Source organism: Berghia stephanieae, chromosome 6 (assembly GCF_034508935.2).
Source record: "Berghia stephanieae isolate SIO BIC M18660-M18661 chromosome 6, UCSD_Bste_1.3, whole genome shotgun sequence".
Lineage (NCBI taxonomy): Eukaryota > Metazoa > Mollusca > Gastropoda > Nudibranchia > Aeolidiidae > Berghia > Berghia stephanieae.
In genome coordinates, this window is record NC_088365.1 from 36629807 (window position 1) to 36656731 (window position 26925).

The following is a 26925-nucleotide window of genomic DNA, read 5'->3' on the forward strand; positions in this document are numbered from 1 at the left end:
CAAAAAATTACCTGGCAACCCAGAGTGTTGAGTGTAGAGACAGAGACGCGTCTGTCTTCAAACTTGAACAAAAGCGAACCACAGAATTTCTTGATGTGAAATGGGAATGCTCTGATAATTTTACCTGTTATATTTGGCAAACAACATGGGCGTTTCTTGGTTAGTTTTCTAATCTTTATTCATATTGGCTATTATCTAAAGGCAGGTCTATCTACTCACTAGACCTAGAAGGAGAACAGTACAGTGGAACTCGGATACAACACCAGGAAATCGGGACTCACAAAAATCCCCGTTGTAGCCGAGTCCCGTTATATCCATGCATACGGAATATGAAGGGAAGCAATGCTGAATGAAATATATCTTTAACAAAACACATTAAAAAGAAAAAAAAACAACATAAAACACATTTCGAGTTACCTCCCTAGGCCTAGGCCCTAGACCTAAGTAAATATCGAGTTACCTCCCTAAGTAAACAAATCAGACGACCTGACTGTGACTTCCATTCCTGTAAAAAGTCACTTTAGGCATAATATACTAGACCTAAATGTATCAGCATGTTGCACACACACTTATTGCAGTTCACCCACTCCCACTCCCACCTCATCTCTGTCCCTATAATTATAACTCTAAGTACTAAGTTTGTGTGTGTGTCATGTGTGCCTTCTTCTTCTTCTTCTTCTTCTTCTTCTTCTTCTTCTTCTTCTTCTTCTTCTTCTTCTTCTTCTTCCATTTAGGCCAAAGCTTCAGGCTGAAGATTGTACAGCCGTGTTTTCAGTAACAGTAACAGGGGTTTTAGAGGGAAGCAGGGAGCGATTTTTGGAAGTCATCAGTCAAAAGGGCTTGTTTACAAGTGGTTGGTAGGGAGTTCCAAAGTTGGATGGTGGAGGGAAAGAACGAATAAAGATGATGGTTTGTTCTTGAGTGGGGGATTTCAAAATTAAATGCTGATTTTCTTGTTTTGTTGTTGTTCCTTTTCAAATGGCTAGTTTTTGTGCTTTGTGGAATATGAGGAGTTTGTTGATTGAACATCTTTCATGTAGCGGTTTCCATTGGAGATCGTTTATGGGTTGAGTTACTCTGTTTGAGGACGGCCATGGTTCTATTTGGAGTCGATTATGTTTTTCTTTTTGTTCGTCACCCTGAGGACATGACAATTTTTTGGGTGGATTTCCATTTTCCATCTTGTCTCCAGCACTGAAATTTATTTAGATCTTGATGTGTTATGACAGTATCGTCCCCGCTTTTTATTTCTCTGTACAAGAGGCTGTCATCTTTCAATGTGGACCCCGGATGTAGACCTTCTGGCATGTCATTGATGTAAATGAGAAGTGGCCCGAGAACAGTGCCATGCAGTACTCCTGACTCAACTTTTGTTGTGTTTGATACTTTACCTTCGACAATTATTTTTTGGACTCTGTTACTCAGAAAGGATTTAATCCAGTTGGTGGCATTGTTAGCAATCCCTTACTGTTTGATTTTAAGAAGCCGACTTCTGTTATGGACTTTGTCGAAAGCTTTTGAGAAGTCCAATAGAATTGCATTTGTCTGTCTTTGATTTTCTAGTGTTTACAAAAAGTCATAGGAGGTTGATAGCAGCTGGGTCTCACATGATCGCCGGGCTCGAAATCCATGTTGAGCGTCAGTGAGGATGTTGTTTTCTTCCAGGTGGTCCATAATTGAGCTGTATATAATATGCTCTAAAATTTTGCAGCTCACAGATGTCAGAGAGATTGGACGATAGTGTTTTGGTTACGTTTTGTCTCCTTTCTTGAATATTGGGACGATGTTAGCCTGCTTCCAATCATTTGGCAGAACTCCTTGGTCAAGTGAGGATTGGAGTATATGCAGGGCACTCACAGTGTGTGGTAGCCTTGAATATATGGGATAGTACCTGGGCAATCTCATCCGCAAAGTTTTTCAGAAGTCGTGCTGGAATTCAGGCTTAAACTTAAATGCCTTTGAGTAATTCTGTTACACCTTTTACGTTCACATGGATGTCAGCCATTTTCTGATTCATAATGTCACTCTGTTGTTTAATGTGATTAGGTAGATCGTCGTGTGAATCTTGCGAAAAGACGGAGCAAAATTGTTCATTGAGGATATTTGCCTGTTAAAGAGTCTTGATGGTAAGTTCCGTGTTTGTCTTTCAATTCAGCAATGGTGTTGTTTCCACCCTTCGATTTCGCCTTAATGTATCCAAAAAGTTGTTACTTGTTGTCTCCGTTAATAAGATTTGTCACGTGGTCGATATGTGCTTTCTGACATTCTTTTTGTACTGTCTTTTTCAATTCTTGGTACTTTGAGCGTGCTTTATCTGACTCCGTTCTCTTCTTCTTTCTGTACCAGTTTTGCTCCTGTCTAATCAGATGTTTTAATCTACCATCAATCCAAGGTTTACTCCAGTTTGGCAATGTTGTTTTTGTCGCAACATTGTTTTCTATGATGTTGAATAATTCTTTCTTTGCTTCGACCGAGTCTGTTGATTTGTGATTTTTCAAAAAATTTTGGCAAAAGATATTACAGTCATCTCTAATTTTGTTCATATCTGCCGATTTCCATAAATGGATTGTGCTTTGGTGCCTTTTGTTTTGGTATAGAGGTGCGGGTTGTGACAACAACTGCTGATTCATTGTCACCTAATCTGGGCACTCTTGTTTTACTATGTCTGGCTCATTTGTGAGATAAAGGTCAAGGTTCACTTTCTTTCGGGTTGGCTCGAAGTTAAGTTGTTGAAGACCGACATCATTGAAAGCATCGAGGAACAATTCATTGATCACCTTGGATACTGGTTGCCGACGATTTGGTTTCCGGTCCAATCTATATCTGGGAGATTAAAGTCGCCCCCTATCGAAATATTTTGGTTTTTGAATTTGCTTTTGAGTATGTGGTTACAGATGTTATCATTTTCCTCGTTTAAACTGTTGTGTCCGCCAATTTTACAAAACACAGATTCGTGCTCTTTGCCTTCTCCAATAAGGGTACTTTTTATTGTGTTTTTGACCAATATAATTACACCTCCCCCTTTTCTTGACCTGTCTTTCCTGTATATTTCATACTGGTCATTAAAAAGCAGTTCGGTATTAAGCACTGCTTCATACAGCCATGTTTCAGTACCTAATACGATGTCAGATTTAATCGTTTCTAACATAACTGTAAACTCCTCTTGTTTCTCATTAAACTTTGGAAGATTTTGCGTTATGCTACACTTTGTTTTAGTTACGGGTTGTGCTTTGGTGGCCTCACTGTCTGGTTGAGTAATGTTTGGGCTCAGTGATAAAATGGTTCGTTTGTCAGTGTCACTGAGGGGTTGTTGTTGTTGTTGTTGTTGTTGTTTGCACTCTCCGCTATTTCATCTTTTGGCATGTGATCTCTTGTATGTTCGTAATTGCTTTAGGAGAGAGATGGTGCCAGCGGGTGGGTGGGATTAGTTTACGCTTTTCAATCTTAAGATAAGGTCTCTCATTTTCGTGAACTCAACTCAATAATAGTAGAATGGTCGTCGATTGGGCAGCGCCGTGTGACCGAATGTATAGGTTAAGACAATAATTACTGTTGTGAATAAAATTTAAAAATACTGTACTCTGTATACGTTGGTGTTGCTTAAGTCGATTTTTTTTCTTTGTCCCTCTCCCTTCTTCCTATATATAATATTAGTAGTAAAAAAAACACTGCACATAAGTCGACGTCACTTAAGTTGATGTACTTATCACTCATGACCACAATAAAATCACAAATAAACAAGTATTTCCATTAGTCTAAAAAGCTATCAGTAAGAATTTTCATTGGTTAAGGGGAGGGGCGACACCTGAAATATCGATTTTTGGGTCAAAATATAAAATTTCAGTTTTTTGTTTATTATCAAACAGGCCTGTAAATCTTCCGTCTAATGTCGGATTTCCGACAGTAAGATTTTGCTCTATAAGTGCTAAAAAAATAAAAGATAATAGTAAAAATAAAATTCGTAACGCCAAAGAACAGAACCAATAAAAAATGAAATAAAAGACTTTTATTTCGTTCCTCGAAAAAATTAGATTTTATTCCGTTTCAAATGCTGACTTAAAAAAAACAAAACAAAAAAAACTTTTTATTTGTCGCATCAAAGACAAAACATGCCGTCTATCAGTTAGCTATAATATTATCATGCCACCTACACGCTCCGCTAGACGTTTATGTATTCACTGCTTGGCTACTGTGCCACAGCCAGCGAGAGAGAGGTCGCGAAGTTCACGCGATTCGTCTTCACACACACACATAGTCAGTGAATAACGCACACACAGAAATGTGTCGAACCGGACCGGAAGGTTTCTCTCTATTTTGCTACCGACACACATGCATATCTCCGGTTCTTATTTCTCAGTCTCTATATTTCTTTGGTTCCGTCCCAATGTGACACGGAAATAAAATAATGCGAAATGATTATTTTTCTTCGAAAGCTCTCACACCACCGCACCACCTCCTCTTCTTCTTCTTCTTCTTCTTCTTCTTCTTCTTCTTCTTCTTCTTCTTCTTCTTCTTCTTCTTCTTCTTCTTCTTCTTCTTCTTCTTCTTCTTCTTCTTCTTCTTCTTCTTCTTCTTCTTCTTCTTCTATAAGAATTAATCCAAATAAACGAAAGAATCAGCGTAAACATTTAACACAAACAGGAGCGAAAATGCGCAGCTTCCCGTGTCTAGCACTAGACGTCTAGATACACATCCTTCAAAAGGGTAGGAATTGCTTCCTTTCATTTTACAACTAACAGACCTGGGACCTCAAATAATTGGGATTTTTTTTTTGATACCATAAAATAAGGACCTCGTTATAAATAAGTAGGGGAAAGTGACATGATTTGACTAGTCAATTGACATGTCATATCTGTGTTGTGTCCATACAGTAGAACATGAAAGTAACGTACTCGGAAATAGCGAGAACTCGGAAATAGCGAGTAAAATCTAAATCCCCGTTTTTTTCCCTTATTTGAGTCAATAAAATTAGCATGAAAGTAGCGAGTATGAAAAAGAGGTCAACTCGGAAATAACGAGCATTTCCTGCCCCAGCCTAGGACTGCGAACGAAGTAAAGCAAAACAAGAGACAATGGCAATTTAAATATTTTTAGCCTAGCCTCTTTTCTTTTCTTATTTTTCGTTACGAGTAATATTACATAGTAGCCTAGTCTGTAGTAGTACATAATAGGCGAAACAAATTTGGGTGGGGGTTGGGTTTGTGTGCGTGTGTGTATATTGGGGGTGGGGGTCAATTATTCACCTAATGTGGTGCCACGCGACACGCAAGGTAAGCACATGTCAACATGCCTCACTTCGCAGCATCGGTCAGCGAGTAGCATCGTTAACGAACGACACGATCAGCGAGAGAGGGGAGTGTGGAACCATTATTTCAATGGGTCAGTGATTGAGTGATGCGCTTGCTTACCTCATCAAACATGCCGAGTGCATACAAACACTCGCGCGCACACACACACACACACACACACTTCTATGTTCTTGTTTTTTTTTTCTAGTCATGATTTTACTTGAAAATAAAAACAAAAAACAACAAAAAACCAAGCATTCTGCCACTTCTGTGAAGAAATTGAAATAGGGGCGACGGCTTTTACTCGAATTACACACTGAGGGGAATAACCAGCAATATTATAACCTTTCCTGGCAACTCGGGAATAGCGAGAACTCGGAAATAGCGAGTAATCAGGAGTGGACCCGTCGAACTCGCTATTTCCGAGTTCTACTGTATTTTTGTCCTGTTGTGTCTATTTTCGCGTGTTCAAAAAGTTCCAACAATTTTTTCACCAACCATTTACAGGCCTGTATCAAAGAACAATCATTTTTTCACATATTTTCAGCACTGAGATGGTGATTTGGATAATATGAAATTTGTAAATCATCTTTCATAAACATGGAAGTCGACATGAAAATACCAAACTTTTCAATTTTTTTGTGAGAATTCAACTGAAAATAATAGGGCTGAAAAGCATTATAATACATATCGATATTGTAAATTTTGATATCGGAAGTTTAGTCTACTCTTTGCCTGTCTAGTCGAATTGGTTTCAGTCTCATATAAATATCACAATATGGGCAGGGGAGGGGTTTAGAAACTGTTAGTCGCAAACAAATATTGTGTGTCAAACAGCTGATAAGAGGTCAAGTTGTCAGGTAAATACAACGTGATCATGAATGGTGCGATCCGATTGGCTGACCTTGTTCTCGACCTCTGACTCCGTGCCGGGGATTGGATGTTGAGTCAGGGTGAAAGTTCGCCTCTCTTACTATTATTTTACTACGATCTGTTTACATTTCGATTGATCAATTATTTTATCAAATTTTGACACGTATTCACGTTAATTATCTCTAAATATTTCCAAATTTTTACTGGATTATTATAAATATACCTAAATTGACCCAGAAATCCAAACGTTGGCAACAGTTATTTGCTGCGCAAGAGCCAAGAAAGCAAGAAAGTTATGATGGCTCATGGTTGACCCGTGGCCACAAATCTTTGATTGGAATTGGGTGTGTGATAGTAGTAGTAGTATTATGATAAAGGGATTCCTAGCAATGCCACAGCGGAAAGAAATGAGATGGGCTATTCATGCTGGTCTTTACCACGGTTATTCCACCGATGACTTCCCTCAACATATATGTATTGTCCTCCTGAACCGGACTCCAGATGCTTTTATAAAAAATATTTTGCTGCCCATGTGTATCCTGTTGACACAAGCAGCGTGTACATAAACCTTTGAATTTTGATTTGCTCCATGAGCACTTGAAGTTGAAGCCTGTATATGCTTTGTTGAAGTGTTGTGAGATGAAGACAACACAAAATCCAAACGAAAGCTTTCATTCTTCTGTTTGGTCAAGATGCCATAAAACATACTTCCATTCCCTGAAAAAAAGTTGAGTTTGGTGCAGAGTATAATTCTGGTCCAACAGAAATAACATCCCTGAAAGTGTCTTTGGGCATCGGTGGACTGGGACAACACTCCCCGATGTTGAGTCAGCAAGCATAGTCAAAAAGACTTGACCAAAGCATAAGGGCTGCTCAACATAAAGAGAAAAAAAAACGCAAAATTAAAGCTCAGACCAGTGAAAAAGCCCAGAGGGAGGCAGAAAAAGAACACGGGGGACCCTCATACGGTGCTGGTATGTTTTGAGCTGGTTGTACCGTTTTGTTTTATTATTTTCATTCATTGTTATCTTTGATCTCGTTTTTCTCAAAATGACATTTTTTAACACTCTTTTTTATCTTATTTTGTCATTTATCAATCAATTTGTTTATAACTTTGCATGTCTAGATTTATAGTGATTATCAAAAGTCATACAAAAGGAATTTTAAATATCTTTATTATTTTTTGAAAAATTGACATTTTTATGTCAAAAAACATGATTTTTTTATTACCGAATTTTTAAATTTTTTTTTTTGAATTAAAAATCTATTAGAAATATTTTTAAAATGCTCTGTATTTTTTTTATAATATACAAATAAACAACCATGCAAAATTTCAAGAAAATTCCATGGAAACTTATAGAGAAAGTAACTTTTAAAAATAGCACCCAGAGAAGACTAAAATCCAAGATGGCGGCCGTCACCATGGCAACCGGACACGCCCACCAAAATAAATCACATGGTCATAGGCAATGTCCCAATATGAAAAGATATTGGATCTTATCATTATTCTTGAAAATAGTTTCAGGTGTCGCCCCTCCCCTAAAGAATATCCGCAAACGATTGGCGCACATGGATGTGATGTAGGTGCTTTGCCTGACATATACGTTAAGTGCCCATGAGTAGTATCAAATAGCTTTGATTTATCCATCTCACATCTCTTACAACTTCAAGTCAAGATTTAAAAAAACAAAAAAATCTTTCTAATCCCAGGCCATCCTATCTAATTAGTATCAATTATTTCAAGAATTCAAGTCAAGTCTACAACTACAATGTCAAACAGAAGTTTGACAACCCTATAGTTGAAAAGAAAGATCGAGCTGATCGATGCAATTGAAAAGTCTGGCATGCAACAGAAAATCATCGCAGAGGAAATTGGCATACCAGCCAATTCAGTCTAGACGATTTACAAAAAGTGTCCACTACAGGGACCTCTATTTCTCTGGTCAATTTGATGCGACCAAGTAACATCAGCGGAAAGCACAACATGAAGGGCCATCTTTATTCTAGATTGGCTTTGTTCACACATGCATTTTTGCTTATTTGGTTACACTCTGGTTAAGTCGATTTTTTTTCTGTTTCCCAGGGCATTGTCTTATCCAGCGTCTACTGTATTTCTTTAGGAAGGGAAGAATGATTTATTTAATGCATACATTATTTACAATATCCAAATATGAAAACTTGAACAGATTTTCAAATTCACTCAACTCACTAACAAACCTTGCCCCCAACTTTTAAGGGTCCCTCTGTTGAAGCCAAGATAAGAAACTCTAACCCTTTCTCTTTCATTGCCAAATGGCATACTTTGTACATCAATCTTTGTGTAACCAATGAACAAAATGATGTCAGTCAAAAGCAGAGAATAAATAATCTGACTATAACCGCCCCTCCTTTGTGTAACCCCATAGCCTTCCTTTCTTTCTCATGCCATTCAGTTCCATTATTTTACTTTGTGTATGGCTCATCTTCGCCACATTGTCTGTCAACATACAAGTGTTGAAAAGGACATATCTTTTTGCCTTTTATGATCCATTGATCCATAGTAGTGTTTATAATTGGAAAATCCTATGAAGCACACAAGTGTCTGAGCATGCTGAGAAAGAATATTTAATGACTCAATGACATCAGGTTATCTTCTCCCCCATCCCCAACCCCCCAACCCCTGTTGCTGTCATTTTCTTTCATAATAAAACCTAGAATCTTGGAATGGAAACAAATGTTTTAAAGAACTGAATATATAGTTTTTAAAAGAAACTAATGTCTCCTACGTTTTGTGTACTCCCTGCATTAAAGATATTAGATCAAGAGGTTCACAGGTAAACATGCTTTCATGGCTATGAAAATAGTGCTGTGGAACAAATCTTGTTTAACCCAGTCTTGGAGAATGTAACCCCTGCGTGCCTCAGAATCATCAACAAGACACATAAGAGATGAAGAACCACAGACCTTTGCAGCATTGCATTCTATGAAAAGTAGGGATGAAAACAGAAAAGTTTCCACCTTGATGATATCCTTGACCAAGCCCAAATAAGAGATGAGAATGAGAGCATGGAATCTAAAGGGGGAAAAGGTCAGGCGGGTTGGTTTTATCATAAAAGCTATATCAAGCCCGAATAAAGCTATTCTATTTGACAGTCATATATAATCTTTTTTAATTAATTTTTTTTCCAGCGTTTATTCTTACCCTGTAGTAGAAGGTCGCAGTGGTGTACAAGTTGTGGATATCTTACAGAAACAAGTTGAATTGATGGGGGCTATGAGAGTGGGAAATTTTCTTGTGGACTGTGAAACATATCAGTCAGTTATGTTAAATCGTAAGTAAGGTCTTAGATCACTTTAGCCTTTTACTCTAATGGACTCAGAAGTGGATTCCATTCCCAGTCTGCCATTTGCTTGTTCCTCTTTGTCATAATTATATAACACTGTTCAAGTGTTCTTATTATATTAAATAGTACATAAATATTTCATTGGCCTCATTATAATAGTGTCTCTCTGGGTCAGACAAGCGGAGCAGCCAGATGTGTATTTTTGTTTGAGATGGTTGAAATATTTCTTGTACATCATTCCCCCTCTCTCTCCCTCCCCCCTCCCCCACCCCTTACTGTGTGTTAATATTTATAATACACACACTCCAGAACGGTTTCCTCAAACACATGGTTTCCTCGAACTCATTCCAATGTCCCAAATTTTTTCATTATTATTCTTTGTTGTCATTCCATTCCTGGATATCCAGAGCTGAAGAAGACAGTGGAACTCCTCTGCAAACCATATACAAAACCGCGCCCCCAACATCAAGACTAAAATCTCGTTCACCTTTCTACCTATCAAAGAAAGAAAACTACAACATGCAAGAAGCCTGGTGCGAGGTATGGAAAAGGAATAAACCAACAGAAGGGGAACTAATTGAAGATCCCTGTAAAAGTCTCCCAGGTCTACAGGATCAACCAAGAAAATACTGGGTAGCTGCAAATAGACTACGGTCAAAACATACAAGAACAGCTGCCAACATGCACAAATGGGGGCTCCAAGAATCACCAACATGCCCAAAGTGCAACCAGCACCACAAGATGCAAACCACCTCGTAATAGATTGCCCAGAGACAAAACTTGAAGGGGGATTTGAAACCATCAACAAATGTGATGATGACTTCCGAACCTGGATTGATACCTTGAACATAGAAGTGTAGCCGAACGATACTACTACTATTCCATTCCTTCCTTGAACTAATTTTTACCCCGAACACGGTTTCCTCAAACTAATGAGGGTAGCAGAGAGTCTATACTGCTGAGCCGCATTGCTCCCCCAACCCCCTCTTCCCATATAGGTACGTTTTCCTCGAACTACAGTTTCCTTGAACTATGGTTTCCTTGAACTTTTTTTGCATGTCCTGAGGATTTTGAGGAAACCGTGCTGGAGTGTGTGTATGTCATTTGCAAAAAGGTATATCAGGTGAGAATATTAATATAATTCAAGCTCCTTAAATGGTTGAGCACTCTATAGATTCATGCACATCAATATCTCACAAATATATATGTTTATATACTTATTAGGATAACAATCGTATTGATGGTGATATGATGATAATAATTGTAATTGTTGCATAATTGCATGTGCATATGCTTGTGGATTGCGATCATTTCAGTGGTCCTCAAAGTTTTGGGTCGAGACCCCTGAAATAAAGATTTCAGTCACTAAAGTTAGTGTTACGTACCAAGCGTCAATGTTTTTGTATCTGTAAGATCAAGGTGAGGGCTCCCGATAGCTCAGTAGGTAGAGCACTTGCTTCATACGCAATGGGACCGAGATCGATCCCGGCTGCAGTCAAGAGTTTTTCTGACTTCCCTCTCCACCCAGCAGTGATTGGGTAACTGATTTTGTCAGATCTGGTGGAAAGTGCTTTGCGATAGACTTTGCTAAAGTACTACTTTTTTATCAGGCTTATGTGCAACTGAAGCACCTAGAGGATAAGTAAGTAACATCAAATTGAATATGTATGCAGTCCATTTTTTTAGGTAGACAACTGCAATTCTCATCAAAAGTGTCTGCCATTTACAATTTGACTATGCGATAAATGTTTGAAGTCTTACACACTCCCGTAGCTCTTTTGTATAAAAAGGATTGGCTTCTATGAGGTATCAAGAGTTCAGGCTGTTTAAGTTTCTGTTGCAACACTCTTGTCCCTCAATATATGTGGATTTGTTGGTGTCCAAATTGTCTAAATCCATATTTTCAAAGTTTTACTTATTATATTTTTGTAATTATTAAGAATTTCCCCAAAATCTGCAATTTTTACTGGGTTACCAAAGAAAACACAACATTTCAGGAAGAAAGGAATGGGGGGGGGGGGGGGGGGTTGATCATATATATAAAAAAAAGTGTGACATTCATACCTGAGTTTCTCTATTTCTATCCAGTAATTACAACTGTTGATTCCATAGGAGATGACAATGTCAGGATCTGGTAAAATCATTGTCCCTAAAGAATGAAAAAAAAAAAAATTATAGCCCTCTTTAAGAGTAAGCATTTTTGTAACAAATTTTGAGGCCATGAACAATAACTTTATATATAAACGAAGTTTAGAGTGAACATAATACAGTCATGTCTCTCTCTAATCTGGATATCTCCATTATCTGACATGTTCCACAATTCATTATTTCATTTCATGGTTTCTCAAATAGGGTGTTTTTATTCCATTTTCACCATGGTGAAATTTGAAAGTAAAAATGTTTTTTTTTAAAAGTAGAAAAAACGGGTTTGGTGACATTATAAATAATGCAGCATGTCATGGTGTTGCATGATAATAACTGACTGTCTACTTTGAACTCTAGCCTGTTTAAGCCTCCTCCCGATTACTGTGCTTACGTGGAGCATCATGAAAAGTTGACATAGATTGTATCAAAAAGTAGGGTAAATTGTGGTTCTGTTACAGTTACCATATATACTTATACATGATTGTTGAGATTGCATAATTATAACATTCTTTGTTGTTTCATCCCACAAAATAGCTTCAAAGACTTTACATATTTTGCATAATAGTGAACATCCGGCTTCTTGCTTTGCTATCTTGGATTCTGGCTCAACTCTTATATCAGACACGCTCTTCAATGGTCTCATGTCAAATCTGAAGAATTACTATCAGGCACGCAAAGGAGCCAAAATAGAGTCTAAAGGTCAGAGGTACCAACTGGCAGATTTTGTCATAAAGATTGGATCAGTTTCTCTAGCTGGCAGCTTCAAAGGAATCTTAGTTGAGGTAAGGATTCATGTCTAGTGTGTTGTTATTTTTTTTTTCTTTATGATAAAGCTTGTTTATATAAAAATTACTTAAACGATGAATCAATGAAACTAAGGTTTATGCTTAAAATGCTGAAACAAATTCAACTTATTTTGTTAAGGAATGCAGTAGGTTGACTAAAGTAAAAAAAAAAAAATTGGTATAGAATATATAGTACAGCACAATTAACTTGTTACCTTCCTACTGATGTCTAGTCTTCCCTTTGTCTCACTTGATAGGCTGATGCATGAGTCTTGTGGTGTGTGCATTTGTGACACATTGAATTGGTGGTGATGGAGGAGGTGTTGGGTGGTGGTGGTGGTGGAGCTTGTCACAAACCAAAAAAAAACAAGAAAACTATGCTGTGGTGGTGGTGGGAGTTGGTGATGGTGTTTGACGGAGCTTAACTCACAATATAGAAAACAGAAAAGAAAAAAAAAACAAACAAAAAACAAAGATTTAATCATTAAGTTAATGGATATTGTACATGCATAGAAAAGTCCTAACAAGTTTTGATATCGTTACAGATTCTTATAAAGGTATGAATGTAAATATCGTATAGTCTTGAAATAACATACTGAATTTTATAATAATTTTGATGTTGCTGGTGGTGGTGATGGAGGCGTTGAGTCGTGGAACTTGTCACAAAACAAACAAAAAAATGCTGTGGTGGTGAGTGTGGGTAGTGGTCGCGGAGGTGATGAAGGTGGTAGTGGTAGTGGAGCTTGTCACAAAACAAAACAAAATGCTGTGGTGGTGTGTCTGGGTAGTGGTGGCCAAGTTGGCGATGGTGGAGCTTGTCACACAAAAAAAAGAAATGCTGCAATGGTGTGGTTGGTGGTTGGGCCATGATGGTTGTGGATGGGTAATGAAGCTTTTAAGTCACAATACAAAAAAAGAAAACCAAAAAAATGCTTAATGAATATTGTACATACATAGAAAAATTCTGACAAGTTTTAATACGGTTACTATTATAAATTCTTTAAAAGGTGTGCGTGCAAATATTGTATATTGATGAAATAGCATATGGGATTTTATAATAATTTTGTTGACAAATATTTGTCAATTTAATTTCATAGCCATTCCATACCAAAATTTGTAACATTTAATTTTTTTTTTTTTTTTTAAGGAGATGATTTGTCTGTAGGTGTCCTTTCACTTTCATTTTCTCTTGCAAACAAAATCAAATAATCGTTTTCCCTATAAATCTTTGATTTTCATTTTCAACATCTTAAGTACTATGTTATATTCTGTCTTTTATTTTCTATTTCTTAACAAGGTGGAATACCGTCCATCGTTGATTCCTTCTGAGTGCTGGAATTTATTGAAAGAGCTTCTGCAGAGTATAGTGGGAAATATTGCTGAGAATCCTCCACCTTCTCTTAAAGTTAAAATGGATGAGCTCTACACTCCTGGGACAAGTATGTTACAGTACTTGGAGCATTTCATTAATTATCGGAAAGCAGCAGCAATAAGCCAACCACCCAGATGATGAAATTGTTATATACCAATTTTTGAATGGGATGAATGAGTAGTTTCCATTTTGGGAATATATAAATTAAAGGACATTGTACATGCATTGAAAAATCCTAACAAGTTTTGAAATAGTTCTTTAAAAAGTGAGCATGCATACATATGTGTATCTGGAAAATTGAATTTTGTGTAAAATTAAGGCTTCGAACAATCATCACCAAATTTTGCATGTTGTTCACAATTGATAGGAGGATGGTTTGCATGTATCATAAGATTGAATAGACATCGTGATGATTTTATGGAAGATTGAAGTTTGTGTTGTCAGATTCCATCAAATACAGATGTCGCCATTTTTAGCATGTTGATAGTGTGTCAACCTTCTGGTATTTGCATTAAATCGATACCAGAAAATAGTTCCTCTCATTATTTTGAATACAATCAATTTCGAGATATTTGTCAACTTTAAGGATGATAACCATATCTGATTACAGACAATAACAGTATGATAAAGTTGTTCTACGGAGCCATCGGCAGTACTGTTAATACTCCGCTTTTTGGCGGAATTCCATCTTTTCCAGCTTATCAGAATTTTTAACCATTATTCGATTTTCATTGGAAAAAATAAAATCTGTGGGTTTTTTGTGGGTTTTTTTTGTGTATTTTTTTTCCTTTTCTTTCAGTTTGTTGTAATATTAATATTTCATGAATGGGGGAGTACTTCAGACAGGAAAATCAAAGTGATCATGTAGTATGTCATAATTTGACACCTGTGTTCATTTGCATGAATTCCGTAGATACTACCAGTTTAATGATGTCAACCCTGACAGGCTGGCGCAGAGTGTCAAACTGACACAAGATGAGTAGTTATCTTGTATAAGATAATGGTTGACAGGATAGGGGAAAGGGATTGGACGAGACGATGTTTTAGGGGCTTTTATTTATGTAATAAATGTACATAGCTACCAACCATTCAGTAAACAGAAGCGCGGATTTGTTCCGTGTTTGGCTTCCTGAGTCCAGAAGTCCCATGATTTTTAGTTTAATATCAGTATTTTGCCATTTTTGACTGATTAATCAAGGCATGTGAGCCTAAAGAATTGTTATTATTATTGTTTTTACTTCTACTACTATTATTATTATTCTTATTTATTATTATTATTATTATTATTAGGTAAAAGTATTATTCAGGGTGTCCAGCGAGGTCACAGATAATGAGCAGGGATTGAGTCATACAGCATATTCTTCATTCCTATGTAGCTCTTTAATTTGAATTATACCACTCTATTATGAATGATTTTCAACAACTTTTAAAATTTCAGTTGATTATATGACGCCTGTTTTTTACTAAAACCTTTCATATTGTATTGAAGATTTGCATAAAAAGATGTATGTTAGCTTCAAATATACTTACAGTGCAACCCCTGGAAAATCAACATCATCCGGGACTGGAAAATTATGTCGCTATTCTTGGATTTTCAAGCTGGGGGAAAAAGGGGGTGCAGTGAGACCTGTGTATATAATAACTGCGCAGTGCTGACCAGTGCCTGAGAGAAGACACGTCCCAACAACATTAGTATGTATAGACCTGAGATGAAGTGAGTAGAAAAGTGCCAGAAGACAATAGAGAATTAAAATTTTCGCGGCGGTGGTGGGGTTTGAACCTGCGACCTTATTGGTACGACAACTCCGCTGGCAGGTGAGAGCGTGGCTCTACCGTATGAGCTATCCACGAACACAAAAATATTCGTATCAAACTCAGGTCATTTCTAGAACTCTCTCTCACCCACTTCTGGAGATCGCGGGCTCACTCGCCAACCAACCATCGCGAAGTTACTTGACCAGCAGTTAAGCTTAATAGCCAATATTCTCAACACAAACATATAACATAGAAACGATTGAGACATTGAGTATGCTCCGGTATATGGGGTGAATTTTTAATTCAGAAAAGTGAGTGGAGCAGGCACTTATGTTGGTAACAACAAGAGATGAGTGATATATATATGATATGTATAGACCTGTAAATTCTCAGTCAATTAACTGAAATCAGTCAATTTGTTAAATTCAAATATTAAAAAAAAAAAGAAAAGAAAGAAAGAAGTGAGGAAAAAAAGAATTCACAAATCGTAGTCGATGACCGTAAAGTAATTAGGAGTGTTCCATAACGCTACGCATAGGGAGCATTCACATATTACGTCATCAAAAATTTGCCCTTTTTAGACCCCCCCCCCCCCTCCCCCAAGTCATCACTTGTCATCATTGACCTGACCCCCCCCCCTCCCCCAACAGATGATGACGTCATCTAATTTAATAAAAACTAAAAGATAACTTTAATTTCACAATATTTATTATTCATTTTTCAAACCATAAACATTGATTATCAACGTTTGATAAAACACATTCAGACATTTTATTAATTTCAGAAACTGTTGATAATTTATGTTTTACGATACAATGGGGACATAAAATTTAAATTTGCAAAGATAAAATCTAACAAACATTATTTAAATTAGGCTACTTGGTGCAGGTGCTATTAAAAAAATTTCAGAAAGTGTAATTTAAAATAGTATAGGAGGCAAATTATTTTATAGCATATTAGTCTTTTAGTGGAATGAATTTCTGTTTCAATTTCCAAACATAAAATTAATTGATTCAAAAATGTTTCTGCCTTGGACCTCTGGCAATGTACTATAAATAGTATCATCAATTTCATCTTCATCGTCATCACTTTCTCCCATTTGCTGTTCTTCTTGTATGCCGCATTTTCGTGAATGGTCTTTCATTTCTGTGATCGAGGAGTGATACAATGAACATTTAGGGCAAGTTCGCCTTTTGAGAAGTGATACCCCTTTCCCATCTTGTTTCTTGAGAGATGGGAAATACTCATCATAGCAATTTATCTTTAGCTGTTTTGAAAGGAACAAATTTTGAAATAGGCTTCCAAATCTTCCATTATTGCCTATCTCCAAACCATCATCACATGAAGCAAGTGGTACAGGTGGTGGCAGAAAACGCTCTGGAAAAAAAGATGAATAGTTAGTAGCCAAGGTTTGCAGCATGAGTTGTCACTGCATTTCACTATTTGCAGCAGATATTGGGATTGACGAATGTGTTTTATCTTCCAATCATCTGTTTCTTGAAATTGAAGTTTGGGTCTTGGATTTTCAGGTGGAGGGATGAATTTTCCAATTACTGGGTATCCATCTATTATCGACTCGGATCAAATAATGGCTAATATTTTTCCATCAGCTTCAAAGTTCCTTTTTTTCAGATCAACATCAACAGTCTTGTTGCTTTCATCAAGATGACGTCCATGAATATCAAATGGTAAGATGACAGATGCTGTATCCTTTGAAAGCGGTGCCATTCTTCTTTCCACCTCATTATAAGCACTGAAACCTGGAGCGTGTGTAAAGACAAATACAGCATCAATATCCAGCGCCTTGAAATGTCTCTCCCAAGCAGCGAGTGTCTGTCCGTTTTTTGGAGCCTCATCTGGACCACCATCCACTGAAACAAATACTAGGGGTTTGATTTGTCCATTAACTTTGCTGATGACGTCGAATTCTTCTAAATTCAAGACTGCATCGAAATCTTCAGATGGGAGAGAGCACTACTGCTGTCGTGCTTGCCACTGCGGATTGCTACATACGTCGGACCACTGTAACCAATGGTTCCATCCTCTTTCAGGAACATCCAGCATAAACTGATGGTATTAGTTTATGTCTTTCACCAATTGGAAAATCATGGTAATTTATTTGGAATGCCATTTTTGAAGCTCTTGCATTTAATAAAATAGGCCTAATTTGCCTATGTTTTGATGACATCATCTTGGGTCTGACCCCCCCCCTCCCCCATGTCAACACATGTCAACATTTGGTAGACCCCCCCTCCCCCCCTAGCTGATGACGTAATATGTGAACGCTCCCATAGCTCATGGGAGCCGTTTGTATTAACGATGGATTTTTTGCCAAGGCTGAAGTCTTGTTTATTTTTCGAGGCTGCAGGACTTTGTTCAGCAGCTACGCAACTACAGTCAAAACATACAAGACCAGCTACCAATGTGCACAAATGGGGGCTCCAAGAATCACCAACATGCCCAAAGTGCAACCAAGCACCACAAGATGCAAACCACCTCGTACTAGATTGCCCAGAGACAAAACTTGAAGGGGGATTTGAAACCATCAACAAATGTGATGATGACTTCAGAACCTGGATTGATACCTTGAACATAGAAGTGTAGCTGAACGATACTACTACTATTGCCAAGGCTAAGCGGCCCTTTTTAGAATTGGCGTGACTGAACACATCCCAGTGTAATTTCACACAGCCTTCGTTAAATTATTTTTTCACTTTCCAACCTGTCGTGATCCCAACGGTAGCCAATTTTAACTGAGCCACCGAGCAATAAATTTCACTGTTTCATCTAAGCCAAAATTGACCACATTTACAAGCTGGGTTTTAAAAGTATAAAAAAGTAAAATACGAATGCCGGAAGTACCATCTCTAGTAGATGATAATGGTAGACACCTTTAAATCGAAAGTTAGATTAGGATAGATTGCTACAAGCACATTTCGATTGCCTCACGTTGTAAACAAACTGGTTGACCTTTTCTTCACTGATTGGGTACCTGATTATAAGGAACAATGATAAGTAGCCTAATTAAGTCCCATGCAAATCAGGGCGTTTTCTGCCATTGTTTTGCTCAAGCCCAAACGAGCTTGCTGTTTTGTGGTGATTTACCTTCATTTCGATTCTTTGAATTTTTCCGCTATGCCTGCCGAAGTTTCTTCTTGATAATTCACTTCTACTTAATAATTCAGTGTATTGGCCAGAAGTCATATTTATTTTAAGTTTTTTTTTCTGTCATTAACTGATTGAAAATCAAGTTTGCTCATTGCTACATTATTCTAATGTTCTCACAATGGCTGAGCTGTTCGTGGATCGCAATTCAGAATTGTCGAGCAATGATAAAGATGTGAGGAATAAATTCAATTGGTCATGACTAGAAGTTAAAGATGATAATGGTGATTATTTTTCTGACTGGATGGCAGAAAAATTCCAGAGGCAGGAATATGACTTTGATGAAGTCATCTTTACCTATATGAATGACATGCTTATTTAGCATTCCTTTTACATCAAATTATGGCAGTCATACTTCCAGTAAGAATTAACACCCACTATTTTAATTTATTGTATTTATCACTCTCCTCTCCAATGATGCCCTTATTTTTTAAAAAATAATTGAATCTGCAGTGTGTCGAAGAGTTTCAGTCAATTTTTATAGAACTCATTTACAGGTCTATGTGTAGTTCTCCTATTTACAAAGGGTATACCAGTTACGTTTTCACTCTTCAATGTGTATTGTCATTGTTTTGATCGTAAACAGTGCTCAAACTCCATTTAACAAAACTTAGTATGTATAAATTTAAAAATTCAGATGCCAATATGACAACACCACTCAAGAACAGATACACACATCTATTTGTTACTGCTGATGAGTTTTGAATATCGAAATTTTTATTTAAAAAGTGCAACAAAATCTACAACTACTTAAAATTGGTAGTGGTAGATCTTACAATATTAAAAACAAAAACCAACCTAGGTATTAACCACAATAATATCAAATTTGGACTCAAAGTGAATGAGGCTGCTATAGATACTGTGTGCTTGGCTAGGAAACTCACAACCTTGCCAGCTGGATATATAATATAACGGACCAACACACAAAACTATGTGTAACCTTAAACATTTATAGTATAGTCTGCGGGTGGTTGGATGGGAGCATCACCCTTGAATCATATACCTATGATGTTCGCATGGGTGTACGATCCGATAGTGATGTCGTTTCTTCTTCTCTTTACTAGCCTATCCTGCTTCTTTGGTTTGTGATTGTATTTTTGACAGGGATATTTTTTTTTCTGTAAATCTTCTGCCTGTTTGTTCTTGGTTATTTATAATTTAGCTTATGATATCTTTAGGTTATGATTTTGATTTACATTTGTACTATTTTTGTTAGATTGCTTGTTTTTTTGTTTCAGCAGTCTCTCATATAACCTCAATTGTGTTGGAAGAGACCTAAAGCAACAAACAGATAATATAGTCTGATTGATAGAATTTAGTGAGAACTATAAAAATGGCTGGCTAAAAACAATAACTATAACAAGAAGTGAGTGACGTAATTTTCATTCTATCTATTATTTTCATTGTATTACAACATATTATAAAATTATAAGACCATAAATATCCATAATTGCCCCCATTGTGACACAGCATTGCCTAATATCAGTTAACCTTCACTGACCTCAGACAGGTAACTAACTAACAGGGAATGTTATGGACCCTTGAGAGTTCCAACCACTGATAATCTCCTTTTGCTCTGGTTCCATATGAACTAGCATTGATTCTACGCAGTGTAGTAAACATGTGTTCTGATTGGTCGGGAACAATAACATAATGATCTCATTGGGAGGAAAATAAAAATAAAAGTTTTTTATTGATTAAGAGTATGGGATAACGAGAATCGGGTATCAAGCATCTGTATCAACTGCCAATTATTGCTATGTCAATGTCCCTAAACAGGTTTTACTAAAATATATGTCGCTTTTTTTTTTTATTACTAATGACATATAGCAAAAATATCGAGACCAGAGGTCAATGTCATTAACCAGGGGGTGTTATCCAGAGGTTGCACTGTATAGTGTTCTCAGATGTTATTCATACTTTCACCATTTGTTACAAATATTGTGTTTATTAAAAAATTAAATCAACATCTTTGATTGGAAGGTATTCAATCAGAAAATTAAATGCTTATAAAGATTAAACAAAAAAACGATTATTTCCCTTTATTAGTTTATGAAATATAAACACAATGCTTAAAATTTTTAAAAATCTGATTCTAATTTTTTTAAAGCAACCTTTTATAACGGTTTAGATTCAAGAGAAATGAGTATACTTCATTTATAGGTGTGTTTATCTTGTCAAAGTAAATAGGTAGGAATTCCCCAATGTTTGGAGGTTCAATTTATTACAACTACTAATACTACTGAATGACCATTATATAGCATCAAAGAAAATAAATATGAAATTTAGCCAATTTCCCTAATTTTTATCCCCAAACCCCCTCTAAAGTGATGTACAAGGTTGGCAGTTATGCATTTCTTCTTCTTCTTCGTCTTGTGGAAACCTCCAATATTGTCGAGGATGACTCCACAGTTTTACTACATTGGGTTTTACATTGTACAAATTAAATCTCTGCACATAATACTAATAAAAAATACATAGTTTAAAAAGTCACGTTGTGAACTCTAGCATTCGCGTGAAGGCATGTTGGATTGGCAACCATTTTCAGCCACTTCAGCTGGGAGGCTATTCCATAGTCAGGCAGTGGAATGGAAAAATGAATACAGGTGGGCGTCTGTTTTTGATGTTGGGATGGTTACTCTTGCTGTGTGTCCCCTTGTTGTTCTTGTGCTGATATCTTTGATGTCGTTTGGCAGTTTAAGGCACGACTTTTTGTAGTAGATCTTGTGGAACAATTTAAGTTTATCTATCTTTCTTCTCTTTTCCAGAAGTTCAAGGCCAATCTGTTGTTATTTCAGACGCACTTCAGAAAGGATCGAATATGTTTGTGATGCGTCTTGCTGTTTTTCTTTGGATGTTTTCTAAGGTGTCGATGTTTTTCTTTGTATATGGGTCCCAAATTGAGCTGCCATACTCCAAAATTGGTCTTACAATAGTTTTCAAAATTGGTCTAACAATAGTTTTAAAAGCAAGGGTTTGATTTGAGATTGGGCATCTTTTTAAATTGCTGGTGATGTAGGCGCTTGTTTGATTTGCTTTTTGAAGCCAGGTGAGGTGACATATGTGGTCATTCCATTTGAGGTTTTTAGCAAACTCAATGCCAAGGTATTTTGCTGTCTTTACATGTTCCAGATTTTGACCATGAAGTTGGTATTCAAATATAATCGGTGCTTTCTTATTTGTGATGGTTAGAACATTGCACTTTGATACGTTGAATTCCATTTGATTTGTTGTTTCCCATTTTTACAACTTAGCTAGATTGTCATTTAGTGTTTTGCAGTCGTCTGTTGTTCTTATCTGATTATATAATGCTGTGTCATCAGCAAAGAGGTGCACTTTTGACCTTATACCTCGTGGAAGATCGTTTATGTACAGTAAAAATAGGATGGGCCCAAGGACTGAGCCCTGAGGTACTCCCGATAGTGGAAATCTCACCGTCGACAAGAACTTGTTGGGTGCGATTGTCCAGAAAAGCTGCAATCCATTGTAAGGTTTTGTTCCTGATACCAATGTCATACAATTTCAAGATTAACTGATGGTGAGGAACCTTGTCGAAGGCTTTGGCAAAGTCCAGTAGCACTAGATCAATTTGACCTCCTTTATCAATAGCAGCTGACAGATCCTGTGTTAATGATAGAAGTTGAGTTTGACATGAGCGGTGCTTCCTAATTCTGTGTTGTTCATCACAAAAATACTGTTAGTTTCGAGATATTCAGTTATTGAGGATTTCACTATATGCTCTAACAGTTTGCAGCAAATGCAAATCAATGAAATTGGGCTGTAATTTTGAGCCCTGCTTCTATCATCTTTCTTGTAGATGAGTTGGACAAGAGCGTGCTATGTATGTCTCCCGTTTCAAGAGAGAGTTTGAACAAATGTGTGAGGGCAGGTGCAAATTCGTTACTCAATATCTTTAAGAGACGGGATGGTATTTTGTCTGGGCCACATGCTTTCTATGGATCTAGAGTGGCGAGGAGTTTGGAAACGCCCTCTACTGTCACATTAATTTCAGTTCAGCCATAGTGTTGTGATCGTTTTCTTCACCTTGTAGTTGTTGAGTGGAAATTTTGGTATGAGCTTTTGAGAAAAAAACAGAGCAGAATTGGTTATTAAGTATGTCTGCTTTTTCCTTTGCGTCAGAGTATAATACATGATCATGCTCAAGGGGTGCTATCCTGTCCCCGCGGAATTATGCCATTTTTTGGGCAATATTATCCCCCCCCCCCCCCCCCCAAAAAAAAAAAAAAAGGCAAATTATGCCACAAATTATACCAAAAATCCTACATTTATGGATGTTTTTGCGTGCTTTTGTAACCCCCAAAACCTAATTTTCACAATAAATATATACCAGACATTTTCAGACTTCTACAACAAGCACAACACCAACAACAACATGGAAGCATGAAAAAGTGGGGGCTGCTGGTTGGGGTTCTTGACCTCCCATAGTGAGCAGGAAGGTACATACTGTGTCTTCTATTCCCTTATATCTGTTTTCCAACATGCTTTCTGTCTTTGTCTTGGGATGAGATTACTTGGATCTGTCCTGGCCCTGGCCGGTAGGTAAACAGTCAGCAGATACATAGTTATTGTTTTGGGAGATGATATTTTTTCCTTGTAAATCATCTCTCTGTTACGTATTATTATATTTGTGTGTATAAATATGTATAATGTAAGCATTTGAATTTGAGTGTTGGATTTTGTGCTTGTGTCCGGATGAGACTTATACTTATAGGTGATCTCAAACTAAGTATATTGGTGGTATGCTCTTGGAATCTACATCTGATCCGTATTTGTTCCCAGTTCCGTAGATACTACCAGTTTAATGATGTCAACCCTGACAGGCTGGCGCAGAGTGTCAAACTGACACAAGATGAGTAGTTATCTTGTATAAGATAATGGTTGACAGGATAGGGGAAAGGGATTGGACGAGACGATGTTTTAGGGGCTTTTATTTATGTAATAAATATACATAGCTACCAACCATTCAGTAAAAAGAAGCGCGGATTTGTTCCGTATTTGGCTTCCTGAGTCCAGAAGTCCCATGATTTTTAGTTTAATATCAGTATTTTGCCATTTTTGACTGATTATTCAAGGCATGTGAGCCTAAGGAATTGTTATTATTATTGTTTTTACTTCTACTACTATTATTATTATTATTATTTATTATTATTATTATTATTAGGTAAAAGTATTATTCAGGGTGTCCAGCGAGGTCACAGATAATGAGCAGGGATTGAGTCATACAGCATATGAGCAGGGATTGAGTCATACAGCATATTCTTCATTCCTATGTAGCTCTTTAATTTGAATTATGGATGTTTTTGCGTGCTTTTGTAACCCCCAAAACTAAAACCTAATTTTCACAATAAATATATATCAGACATTTTCAGACTTCTACAACAAGCACAACACCAACAACAACATGGAAGCATGAAAAAGTGGGGGCTGCTGGTTGGGGTTCTTGACCTCCCATAGTGAGCAGGAAGGTACATACTGTGTCTTCTATTCCCTTATATCTGTTTTCCAACATGCTTTCTGTCTTTGTCTTGGGATGAGATTACTTGGTTCTGTCCTGGCCCTGGCCGGGAGGTAAACAGTCAGCAGATACATAGTTATTGTTTTGGGAGATGATATTTTTTCCTTGTAAATCATCTCTCTGTTACGTATTATTATATTTCTGTGTATAAATATGTATAATGTAAGCATTTGAGTGTATTCCTCTTTGTTGGATTTTGTGCTTGTGTCCGGATGAGACTTATACTTATAGGTGATCTCAAACTAAGTATATTGGTGGTATGCTCTTGGAATCTACATCTGATCCCTATTTGTTCCCAGTTCCCCTATATCTTACTTTTTCTTGGGTGCTTTAATTGTAATTCTAGAACTTTTTACTATTCCATTTTCTTCATTTTTACTGGAGCTGATATAACCTACCTAAATAAAATACACAACAGAGAGATGATTAACGAGGAAAAAAATATCATCTCCCAAAACAATAACTATGCATTTGACTGTTTCCCTCTCAGCTAGGACTCCGGCCAGGGCCAGGACAAAACCCAGTAATCTCACTCCAAGACAAAGACAGAAAGCATGTTGGAAAACAGATATAAGGGGATAGAAGACACACACAGTATGTACCTACCTACCCCACTGCCCACTATGAGAGGTCAGAAACCCCACCCATGTTTTGCAAATAAATATTGAATGCCTTTCTTTATTTCAAATAAATATTTTATTAATTGCCATATGAATAATATAAATCCATTCTAAAATAGCACATAAATCGTCTTTTCTTCTTCATTCGACTCTTTATTCTTCGGGTTTGTATTTTGAGTAAAGTTCATTAGCCACTCTACATGACTTCCAAAACATTCCAAACCCATTCATTCTCAACACAATCACAAGCATCACGTCCACTTTTGCCACCACTAGTTTGAGACCCTATCTCTGCATCATTATCAATGAAACTGGAACAAATGTTAGAATTATTATCATAATCATCATTATCTAAGAATAAATGATCCCCTTTATCATAATCAGGTCTATTTATTCTCCCCACCTTCATCTGAATCCATCTGTAGGAGTTACAACGTAAACAATTTCATTCCAAAATGTCAATGCGATCATCATTGTGTACTGACAACCTCAATAAAGGTCTAATGCCCCCTACACACTAAACGTTCTACCGGCCTCTATACCACGGCCGTTAGAACGTAGGCTGTCCTGTCAGAAAGTTGCACTGAAAAGTGCGCAAAGTTGCACCAGAAAATCAAGAAAGTTGCACCAAAAGTTGTAAAAATGGCAAAAGTTGCACTAAATCAAAAGCTGCAAAGAGGATAGATTATAGATAAAAATGAATGTATTCGCATAACAGGACAACACCAGACAAAATGATGATTCACACTGAAGACAGAATTGACGACTACGGGGACGTCTTTTAAACCCGACAGGGCATTCAGGCCACTTTCAAAAACCACTATGTAATCTCGATGTGTCAAAATTCACAAATTTAACATCAATGTTGTTGGATGACACAGTAGAAGTGCGGCTATGTGGTCTTGTGGTATGACACTCGCTTTCGGATCGGAAGTTCCTGGGTTCGAGTCTCGCTCGGCACATAGTTGAGTCCTTGGAAAAGGCTCTTTACTCACATTCATCACCGTACTCAGATGTAAAAGTACCTGGCCGTTAACATTAACAGCATTGTCTCTGTCCGAAAACATTATAATATCGCCTAACAGGCGTCATGTCCCGTCCTACATAAGTATTGCTGTTGGCCGAGGACCCCTTGTAAAGCGCTTTGAGCACGTTTAGTGGATATTGCTCTAGATAAATGCTCAATTTTAGAAAGAGATGAACTATCTAGATCTAGTGGCAGCAGATGGGCCATCATCAACCTCAGTAGGCCTACCTTCACTAGATCTCGACCTAGCAGTAGCAGGATCCGTGATTTTGGTAGATCTAGATGCCGGCGAACGACTGCGGCTTCTTATAATAAATTTATCCATTAGAGTAAAATATTCTAGATTCTAGATCTATATCCTTACTCCAAGATCTTTCTCTTCTCGTCAAAAATTGAAATTCCTCAGCAGACCTGTGTTCCGTAAGCGAGCGCTCGCTTTCGCGCTCTAGATCTAGCTCTGATCGTATAGTCTATTCAGATTTCAGTGCAAACAAGAGCTAGATTAAGTTACCGGCACCGGAACACTCGGGTCCCATTAGAGATAGACGACGATTGTTTGGAAGCTTTAACCCTTTGCCCACTAGTCATTATGCTATCGCCGTCTACATCTACGCCAGAATAGAAATAGAGGGTGGAGCCTACCATGATACAACATTTTATTTTTATGGATCCCTAATTTCATCATATCAGTTCTGCCCACTGACAGGTGGGTGTGTATCGCTTTCCAGAACTTATGTCCTTATAGATAGAATGCGCTTGGCCAAGGAGTTCACAACATTGCCATCCGGAAGTATAACGAACCAACACACAAACTCTGTGTAACCATGAACTTTTATAGTCTTGTTAATACAGTTTAGTGAGAACAACTCACAAACGCGGATGGCAAAAACAATAACAAAGGCCTGAATGACGTCATCTGCATACTATCTATATGAAATCCTGAGTTTTTGACCAATCAACGATTGCTCTTTTGATAGCTCGCTGGTCAACATGAGACAGCTCAGCCCTTGATTTATGTACAGGCGGTATATGTTGT

General features: G+C 37.2%; 1 protein-coding gene and 1 long non-coding RNA gene across 2 annotated transcripts; one reads left to right on the plus strand and one right to left on the minus strand.

Annotated features, from left to right (window-relative positions):
• On the plus strand, positions 1 to 14545 carry LOC144974972 (mediator of RNA polymerase II transcription subunit 20-like). The gene is made up of 4 exons (XM_078918547.1): positions 1 to 159; positions 9330 to 9472; positions 12164 to 12411; positions 13712 to 14545. Exons 1-4 carry the CDS (start codon positions 146 to 148, stop codon positions 13922 to 13924), a joined length of 618 nt encoding a protein of 205 aa, XP_078774673.1. The 5' UTR covers positions 1 to 145; the 3' UTR covers positions 13925 to 14545.
• On the minus strand, positions 11549 to 26482 carry LOC144974973 (uncharacterized). The gene is made up of 3 exons (XR_013645839.1): positions 26254 to 26482; positions 12630 to 12834; positions 11549 to 11633 (listed from the first exon to the last, which is right to left on the minus strand). It is a non-coding gene; the product is annotated as an uncharacterized LOC144974973 (long non-coding RNA).
• Between the last annotated feature and the right edge of the window lie 443 nt (positions 26483 to 26925).